At 51.6% G+C, this 10,104-nt stretch overlaps 1 protein-coding gene across 2 annotated transcripts in view; it reads right to left on the minus strand.

Annotated features, from left to right (window-relative positions):
* Positions 1-9,311, minus strand: part of GRK4 (G protein-coupled receptor kinase 4) — a 36,760-nt gene extending 27,449 nt beyond the window's left edge. Inside the window, exon 1 of one of the 2 annotated variants that reach the window (XM_037046778.1) lies at positions 9,228-9,311. Coding sequence is in view for 1 of the 2 variants with exons in the window: in XM_037046766.1 (XP_036902661.1) it covers positions 2,096-2,104 (9 nt within the window). In the remaining variant the exon portion in view is untranslated. Of the gene's footprint in view, positions 1-2,095; positions 2,403-9,227 lie in introns of those variants that run through there. The other variant, XM_037046766.1, reaches the window with a different exon arrangement.
* Positions 9,312-10,104: the final 793 nt, after the last annotated feature.

The raw sequence follows: 10,104 nt of genomic DNA on the forward strand, positions 1-10,104 counted from the left end.
TAGTTTATAACCACGTGTCTCAAGTTCTTTAGATTCTATATTTCCCATAGTATCCTTGCCCTCCCCACTGTCTATTTTCTACCTACTATCTATGCTATTTTCTGTACCTTCTCCCCCTTCTCCTCCTCTTACTCCCCTGTTGCTAAACCTCCATGTGTTCTTCATTTCTATGGTTCCACTCCTGATCTAGCTGTCCTCTTGGTTTGCTTTTGTTTTAGGTGTGGTTGTTAATAACTGTGAGTTTGCTGTCCTTTCACTGTTCATATTTTTTATCTTCTTTTTCTTATATAAGTCCCTTTAGCATTTCATATAATAAGGGCTTGGTGCTGATGAACTCCTTGAACTTGACCTTATCTGAGAAGCACTTTATCTGTCCTTCCATTCTAAATGAAAGCTTTGCTGGATAGAGCAATCTTGGCTGTAGGTCTTTGGATTTCATGACTTGGAATACTTGGAATACTTCTCTCCAGCCCCTTCTTGCCTGTAAGGTCTCTTTTGAGAAATCCGCTGACAGTCTGATGGGAACTCCTTGGAATTACTTTCCCCTTATCCCTTGCTGCTTCTAGGATTCTCTCCTTCATTTTAATCTTGGCTAATGTAATTATGATGTGCCTTGGTGTGTTCCTCCTTGGGTCCACCTTCTTTGGCACTCTCTGAGCTTCCTGGATTTCCTGGAAGTCTATTTGCTTTGCCAGACTGGGGAAGTTCTCCTTTATTATTTGTTCAAATATGTTTTCCACTCATGGCTGTTTCTTTTCCCCTTCTGGTACCCCTGTAATTCAGATGTTGGAACATTTAAAGATGTCCTGGAGGTTCCTAAGCCCCTCCTCATCTTTTTGGATTCTTGTTTCTTTATTCTTTTCTGGTTGGATGTTTCATTCTTCCTTCTGGTCCACTCCCTTGGTTTGAGTCCCAGTTTCCTTTCCATCACTATTGGTTTCCTGTGCATTTCCCTTCGTCTCAGTTAATTTAGCCTTCATTTGTTCCTCTAATTTGTGACTATAATCAACCAGTTCTGTGAGCATCCTGATCACCAGTATTTTGAACAGTGCATCTGAGAGGTTTGCTATTTCTCAGTCACTTAGAGTTATGGGCTCTGGGGCTTTGAGTTCTTCTTGAGCCATATTTTGGACTGTTCGTGCCTGTTACGTATGAGGAGCGGAGCCCTAGGTGTTCACCAGGGCGGGGCAACTCAGTCGCTGGGTTGTGATACTGTGTGTGGGGGCGGGGTCAAAGGAAATCAATGGCGGTCCCCTCTGCCTCCTCCCGCTGCTAGGGCCATTCGGTCCGTCTCACTGCTCACTCCTTTGCTGGGTTTATCTGCGCACCCAAATGTGCAACCATGCTCAGCCTGCCCCACACCCTCACTGGGTCCGCGACGCTACCCTGGCTGCCTGTGCACCTCAGTCCCCTGGGTCGCCTGGGTCAGGGGATCCTTCCTGCCTGACCCTGCTCCGCTGCTGGCTCCACCCCTCTTACCAGTCCCAGGTGAACAGTTTGTTGTCAGACTTCCGTATAGTGCAACTTTCTGTTCTTTGGCTGAGTCTTTGTTTACAAAACCTTTGTTGTATTCAAACTTGGTTGTGGGAGAAGGCACAGTGTTTCCACCTACGCCTCCACCTTGGCGGACGTCCTTGGAATTACTTTCTTAATTTCCTTTTTGGCGTTTAATTGCTGGTGTGGGGAAGGGAATTCTGCCCGGCAATCTGGTACCCTGCAGCCCTGACGAGGCGCGTACCAGCTCCAGGAGGTCTCCCGAGAGCGTGTGTGGGCGCCTCGGGGCTTTCTACGCCAAGTGCTGGTCTGAAGGTGCCCCTGGGAATTCCGGGGTTGCCATGCTACCCCCTCCCCCTGAAGTGGCAACATGAGCATGCAGGGCCTTGGGGAGCCCTCGTGAAGGCGGCTCCAGAGAGCCCCCTCAGCTGTCTCCGAATGGGGACACGGCTGGAAGGCACCAGCCACGAGCCGGGGACAGGAACATTTGTAAGAAAGATTTTGACATACTTGTATATTTACCCAGCTAACTAACCATGACTCTGCACTCTAATTCCTGACGTGAGTTGTTTGCAAATCTTTGTACCCGAAGAAGACGCACCTCATTCATGAGGAACGAGTCTAAGACCAGCAGCCCGCAGTCCCTCTGGTGCTCATCGGCGGCGACCTCGTACTCTGCCTGATGATGGAGATGATAGGGGGCAAAACGTCAGTGGGGCTTCTTCACTGGCCTTATGACGTTTCTCTTTCTCTGACTCAGGGACCGACTTGGTGGCCAAAGAGCCAGACAGCAGCTCTGGTGTCCGAGCATCTCCCCTGACAGCCGAGGGGGAAGCAAGCCGTTTCTTTTTTGTTTTTTAAAAAGACTTTACCTACTTACTTTTAGAGGGAGGGGAGAGAGAGAGGGAGAGAAACATCAGTGTGGCTGCCTCTCACACGCCCCCAACCAGGGACCTGGCCCGCAACCCAGGCGTGTGCCCTGACTGGGAACTGAACCAGCGGCCCTTTGGTTCGAGGGCCGGCACTCAGTCCACTGAGCCACAGCTGCCAGGGCATTTAAAAGCCTGTTTCTCAAGGTGGATTATGTAGTGGGCAGCACACTCCATGACGCCCTCTGCTCACCACCTCCTCGCCCGCGCCCCATTGATTCGGCTCTCGTCTCAGCCTTCCATTGTCAGAGGCACAAGGTTAGCCGGCCCAGCACGCAGACAGCCGCTCACCACCGCGTCCAGGAATTCGATGCACCTCCTCAGGTCCTGTTTCGTGCCACAGAACTGCCGGAAGAGAAGTCTGCCTATGGGCTGCCTGTCGCAGAGGCTGCTGTAGTCCTTTTCTGGGTGAAGAAAGGGGGGGACGTACCCGTTAGAATCCAGAACCTGCCTTTTCTGTTTTCACCTGATTCAGTAAAAGCCGAAGATACCAATGGCAGTAGGTATTTTTTCACTCCACTGTCTTGTTTACCGATTTAGACTGGCTTACCATCCGTGACATTTGAAACACCTGAGCAGAGCCACAGACAGCCAGGGGATCCCACAAGTAAAGGTGTGTGAAGCCTGGCCCGAAGTGTCCCGCCTCCCCGGGGAACCTGCGCGCCCATCCCCGCGAAGGAAGAGGGGAGGGCAGAGGGGTCCTGGGGACAAATCACACGTCTGGGAAGTGTGCCGCAGGAAGGTACTAAATTAGGTGTTTAAAAGGTCTTTTCCATTTCACTTTGTATATATTCACAAGGTGCAAATACCGTTAATGTTTAATGATTTTTACGATGCTTTTTCTTTTCAGCAGAATAATATGCTACATGTCCTGCCTTACGCCAAGCACTGGTGCCGTTTGGAGAACAAGGCACCAACATTGGTCAAAGTGTCAAGAGGAACATTAACAAATATATTCTAGGTTAATTTAAACTTCAGCAAGAAAATTGGTTGCTCTTTCACAGCGCCTTTGGACTTGAAATGACATGACCGTGTCCGGGCACTTGTGCGATGGTTCTGAACTGCATTCATGAAGTTACGGTAAGCAAGCCACAGCCAACTCCTCAGTGGAACGGGCTGCTACCGCGGCGATGCAGGCCTCTGAGCCATGTCTGCCCCGGGGCCGAGTCTGGGCGCAGAGGCACTGGCCGTGCAGGGGCGCCGCTGTCCCCACAAACCGCAGCAACAGTGGCAGAAGTGCCACAGCCCGCCGTATCCAATTTTGCTACATTTTATTTTAGGGATACTCACTAACTACATTTTAAAAAAACATAAGGCCTCAAAAAGCGATATTTCTTAAAAGCTGTGAATTTTTAATACTTTCCTCCCAAATCCAAAGGTTCAGAAAACTCCCTGGTTTCCAGGTGGAGATGAGCAGGTGGGGCACCCAGGTCTGTCCCTCTCGCCTCCCAGAGTCCTACCGGAAATACTGGAAGTCGAAACAGAAACAGAGCCCCAACAAAAAGAAAGAAACCTTAACATGGCAAAGGCACCCTCAGGAGTCAGGGCAGGGAGGGTGACCCAGAGGAGGGAGAGCTGCTGGGGCTGGAGTTAAAGGGGCACCAGCTGAGGTCCCAGAGATAAGCCGCCCCCCCCAAAGCTAGATCATGGGCGCCCCTCCTGGTTCTGTGCAGAGCGGCAGGCAGGCCCAGGGGCTTCTCCTTCAGGCCGAAGCCACTTTACAGAAAGTGGGTGTCTGCCAAGAGAGACTCTGGGACCCTAGGGAGAGAGGCAGAGCCCGGCTTGAGAAGCTAAAATGCGCTTCTGGCAAGACCCAGCAGCCCTGTGTGTGGCTGCTGGGTGCCCACCAACAAGACCCCATTCCAGAGAGAGGACGCCCAGGACACTCACCCCAGCAGCCCCCAGATGGACAAACACAGGCCTGAGTGGGCACTTGAGTAAACAGAAAACGTCACTCCATCCCACTCTATCCACCGAGAAGGAAGAACTCAGAAAGCACACCTTCTGTTCATACTAAATAAAAAAAGAATTGTTTGAAGAGCTATAATAAGAAAATAGAGGCGGAGGAAGAGGACGAGGTGGAAACCAAACAGGATGTACAGTGGGAAAAATGCAGAGGAAGCAAAGAAAACCAGGGCAAAGGCGGCCCTGCCGAGATGTCTGGCCGAGAGTGGACAGCGCAGGACCCTCTGTGGCTCCCACCGTCCTGCTTGCTTCTAGATCACACGAACCACACACGATTACACCACGGTGTGGCCAAACTGCGTTGCGTCAGGGAAATCTGGGGGCCCAGATAAACAGGAGGTGAGCGAGCCACCCGACCAGCAGCTCGAGGCTGAAAGGGGGCACGTAGGCGGAGGGAAGCAAAAGCAGAGCCAAGGAATCTGTCAAATGACTTGTTTTAAAGCTGGGGCACATTTTCAAGGAGCCTGATGCCTAACGAGGGCGTCTCTGTGCCCGGGTGCCGGCTCCCCGCTCTCTCTGTGTGCCCACGACTGGCCTCAGTCCCTTCGCACACTCTCACCTGACCTTCACCTCCGTGCTCAGAGGTGTGAAGGAGAGCAGGGCCTGCAGGGAGGCCGCTGGGCCCGGCTGTGCAGGTGCGCTGGGGCGGGAGGCTGGGACAGGGTGGCAGGGACGAGGTGACAAATGAGCTGTGGAAAGCAACTGGTTCTCACCATCCCTCCGAGGAGGTGGGGGTACAGCAGGGACTCCACGAGTTCCTTCCCGAGGAACCTGTGTCCCACTAGGGGACACTGAGCACAGAGGAGCTCAGGGCTGCCATTCCCGGGGAGGAGAGGGGAACTGACAGAGGAACAGAGGGAGGGGCTGCGAAGCGACGGCAGAGTTGGGCGGTGGGGGGCAGGCCCTCTGCCTCCTGCCTCAGGTGGTCCAAGGTGCCGCCTGGCTCCCGTCTGCAGCCCCGCCAGCTCCGAGCTCCAACCGGGCAGCTCCCACCCAAGAAGGGGCTCCTCCTACTGTGCCTCCCGCTCTGCCAGGACAGACCTGACAGTCCTCCCCCCTCCTCCCCCCACCCCCCAGCCCCTGACTCCCGGCCACACCACTGCATGGAAGGGACCCTCGCACTCACTCAGGCCTCCTGCCCGCACAGCGGCCTCCCTGCGCCCAGGTCCACCCCCTCGCCCTCATTCCTCACTCTGGAGCCTGGGAGACCCCTTCCAGAATGCAGACCTGCCCTGGGCCCCAGCACGAGGCGGCGCTACGCTCTCGCTACAACTTGCAACTACGTTGATTCTGTGATCAATTCGGAGGCCCCGCCTGCTTCCTCGCCAGACGTCTAGCGCCCTCCTCCGGGGACTGGGGCTGGTGCATGGGCGCAGACAAAGGAGGTTTACGAATCAACTAATGGTGTCAGGCACACTTACCCAGTGTATTATGTCAATTGCGCCTCAGTAAAAACAAACTAATTTCTTAAAAAAGAAAAAAGTATGAATTTGTAAAAAAGCTAACTAATGGGATATTCAGTGTAACTTACTCCATTCTATGAACTAAAAATCTACCCCAGAGACTCAGAAACACACTTCGGTAACTTACGTGCAAGTGCACATTAAAATATAGTTCTACAATCCCACTAGTGTATCTGGCGGCAGAAAGTCCAGAACAAAAGTTCAGGCCATCTTCATCACAGTGCGCACGTGACCAGCCTGGGGAGCGCTCCTGCCGCTCCCTGAACCAAGGCCCCCTCGGCGCGCAGCAGACAGTGCCTGCCGGGAGAGGCCAGGCCCACGGGCACACACAAGGTGCCCATCCTCCGCACCAGAGACAGCAACTCAAGGAGGACAGCCAGTGCTGGTGAGGACACGGGGACTGGGCGGTCGTCTCCTGCTGCTGGTGGGGACGTAAGGCGACGTAGCTGCTCAGGAAGCTGAAGGGAGTGGACAATGACAAAGGTCCGATGGGGCGAGAACAGCCAGCTGACAAAGGTGCGGGTCCGATGGGGCGAGGACAGCTGGCTGGGGGGGGTGAGATTGGAGCCCTACCTCCCCCCACCTCCAACAGCTACCGGCAACGGCATCAAACAGCTGACGGTAAGAGAGAGGACTCAGCAGAGAGCGTGGGTGCAGGTCTTCGTGACTTCGGACTCAGCCATGGTTTCTTAGATACGACACCAAAAGCACAAGAACAACAAAAAATAGATCAACTGGACTTTGTCAAAATAAAAATGTGTGTTCCTCAAAGGCCGTCATTAAGGAAGTGGAAGGAAAACAGGGAATGGGAGGAAATACCAGGAAATCAAATATCTGATGGGGGTCTAGCACCCAGAATACACAACGAACACTTACATCAGTGAAAAGACAAACAACTTATTTAAAAAATGGGCAAAGGACTTGAACGACATTTCTCCCAGAATACATACAAATGGCCGGTGAGCACAGGAACGAGAGTGCTGGGAGACACAAGCCCAACACGGTGCGCCACCACGGCACACCCACGGGGACAGCCGCGACAAAACCCGAAAGGGACAAACGACGTGTTGGGAAGGACAGGAAGGCCCTGGGACCCCGACACGCGGCTGGTGGGAAGGGAAACGGTGCAGCCACTTTAGAAAACAATTCGGCACGTCCTCAAAAAGTTAAACACAAAACTACCAGATTATCCAGCAGGTTTAACTTTGAGTGTATACTCAAAGTAAATTAACAGCAGGGACTGAGCTATCTGCACACCGGTGTCCCCAGCAGCGTGACTGACAGCAGCCCCAAGTGGAAACGCCCCAGCATGTGTCAACAGGTGAACAAAAGCCAAACTGATATAGTAATGCCCAAATTCATGCCACTGACTCCACACCTGAAAATGGTTAAGATGGCAATTTTTGTTGCATTTTACTACAAAGGAAAATCTGGTACGTGGATGTCCACAGCAGGATCAGTCATAACAGCCCAAACCAACGAGAACAATTCAGTGTCTCTCACTGATGAATGGATAAATAAAACGCCATGGATCCTTACAATGGACTACTATTTGCCCACAAAAGTGAGTGAAACACTGATTCGCGCCACAGCGCAGACCAGCCTTGAAAACGCTGTTACGTGAGAGAAGCCGTCGTAGGAGCCCCCCCAGCACGCGGGTCCCTTCACAGGGACGCCCAGGCGGCTCCAGAGCAAGAGCAGACTGGGGTTGGGCGCCGGCCGAGGGGGGCAGGGAGCCACTGCCGGGGTGGGGGCGGCTCTCTCCGAGGCGGCGAAGGTGTAAAGCTGACCGTGGCCGTGGCCGCTCAGCCCCACGACTGGATTACAGGCCATCAAACTGTGCGCGTCACACAGGCAAAGTGGGTGGCCTGTTCATTACACCTCAATGAAGCTGCCATTTACAAAACAACTGGATGGGCCTTTGGTGGGGAGACCACCTCCAATTTAAACCGACTGAAATGAGGTTTGATAGTTAAAAAATATTCAAGCTCTCTTAAAAAGAAACTGTTACAGTACTAAAAAAAGATGGGTTGATTCTCTAAAAAAATAATCTTAGGTGCCCTCCCTAAGTATAACACCAAGTTCAGAAACTAAGGAGAAGATTGATACATTTGTCTACAGAAAAATTAAAACCTCTGGAAAAAAAATACTGCATGCCAAAAACCAGAAATACAAAATATATTCACAATGATGTATATATATATATACACACAATATACTCACATAAAAAGATAAGTTATATAAAGAACTTTTAGAGATGAGTTAGAAAAAGCAAAAAATAAAAAAATTGATGAAAATGCTCAGCCCCATCCATAATTAAAACAAGAGACCATTTTCCAAACTGCAGTTGATTCATCTTTATTAAAAACACTGACGACACCGATGTCAACAAGGCCACGGACACAGAGGACTTGTGGGCAAGAAGGCAAACTGATGTAACATCTGTGGAGCACAATTTAGCAACATCGACATTTTGAATGCAGATATCCTTTGAATTGGAAGTCATAACCTTTATTTATTTTTTTAAGATTTTATTTATTTATTTTTAGAGAGAGGGGAAAGGGGAGAAAAACAGAGGGAGAGAAACATCAATGTGTGGTTGTCTCTTGTGGGACCCCTACTGGGACCTGACCCATAACCCAGGCATGTGCTCTGACTGGGAATTGAACCCATGACCCCTTGGTTTGCGGGCCGGGGCTCAGTCCACTGAGCCGCAGCGGCCAGGCCTGGAAGTCACATCCTTTAGAAACACTGTTATGAACGCCCTATGGACATGGTTCCCTGTCTGACTTCCTGTGCTCATGTCAGGACCTGCACCACAGCCACACGACGCTCCTATGTGTGTGTAGCATGTGCATATGTGCATATATACACACACACAGGTGTCTATGTATATATATATACACACACACATATCAGCTTTTTTTAGAGAGAGGGGAATGGAGGGAGAAAGAGAGGGAGAGAAACACTGATGTGCCAGGGGCACAGCGATTGGTGACTCACACGCCCCAACTGGGAGCCCAGCCTGCACCCGGGTTGGGACCTCACCACTGGACAGGGAGTCAACCAATGACCTTCAGGTTTGCGGGAGGACACGCAGCCCACTGAGTTATGCCTGTCGGCCAAGGCACTGTGCTCTCTGACCGACCCTGTCCTGAAGTCCCGTCAGTAACTTGAAGAAGAGAGTAAGAAACAGCTAACAGTTCTCGCTTCTGGAGCCACGTACTTTATAGCTCAGATCGGGAAAGCTTTTTCCGGGGAAGACTCCTGAAGCTGTAGAGGGACTCTACTAACTAATTTGGGAAATGAGCGAGGAACTCAAGGAAGAGCAGCGTCTAATGGCCGCGCCTGCAGATGCCGCGGCCGCTGTACTCACCGATGGAGCGCCTGAGCTCGCTGCACTGGCTGACGGGGGGCAGCTTCAGCAGCTCCCTCCAGTTTTTACTGCGCCCACTTTTTTTGTTATATCCTCCTAAATTTAGGGGGAAAGAGGCATTTTTAACACGGCCAGAAATAGCCCATTGTAACAGCTACTTCCATCAGGGAGACCCTCCCCGCAGCCCTAAAAGACACAAGGTGGCCAAGCTCCCCTTACAATCCTCATTCAGAGCTGGGAAAACCAAGGCCCGGTTATGTGAGATAATTTGCCCAGGGCAGTTAACAGCCAGGAAACAGACTGGGATTTGAACCCTGGCCACCGGGCCTGATGCACTAAGTAAGGGGTTTGCACTTGGAGGTATATATTTAACCTTCTCTTTCTTGAATTTAACAAAATAACAGATTAGCCCCTTAATCTCCAATTCTTTACCAAGTGTCAATTAAGGGAGTAGCACTGAAGGGGATACAAAACATAGATAAAGACTACACTGGGCCCTCACACCTGGCCCTCACACAGGTTATGGTTACTCTGCGCCCTGAGAAAGAATCACGGACCACAGGGTGAAGAGCCCCACGTCCCAAATTCCCAGAGGGCGGCGTGTCTCTGAGCTGGGAGAAAGTTACAAAGCAGAGGACGAAGGTAAACTGGGAACAGAAAAAACCGAACAAGAGAAAGCAGCAAGGAGAGGCCGCTGCACAGAAGGCTGAACTGAAGGCACACTGGTGTTCTTCTGCAACAAGAACGCACTAGGGAGCCCTGGGAGTGGAAACAAATTAAGTGCAGTGAAGGAAACAGAAATGTCGGCTGCTGTCGATACCTCCGGAACCACAGGCTTATAAGCTCCTTCGAGGAACTCCATGCAACCAAAAGCCTG

This window comes from Sturnira hondurensis, unplaced genomic scaffold, assembly GCF_014824575.4.
Source record: "Sturnira hondurensis isolate 20B ecotype Veracruz unplaced genomic scaffold, ASM1482457v3 Scaffold0000780, whole genome shotgun sequence".
NCBI classification, from domain to species: Eukaryota; Metazoa; Chordata; class Mammalia; order Chiroptera; family Phyllostomidae; genus Sturnira; species Sturnira hondurensis.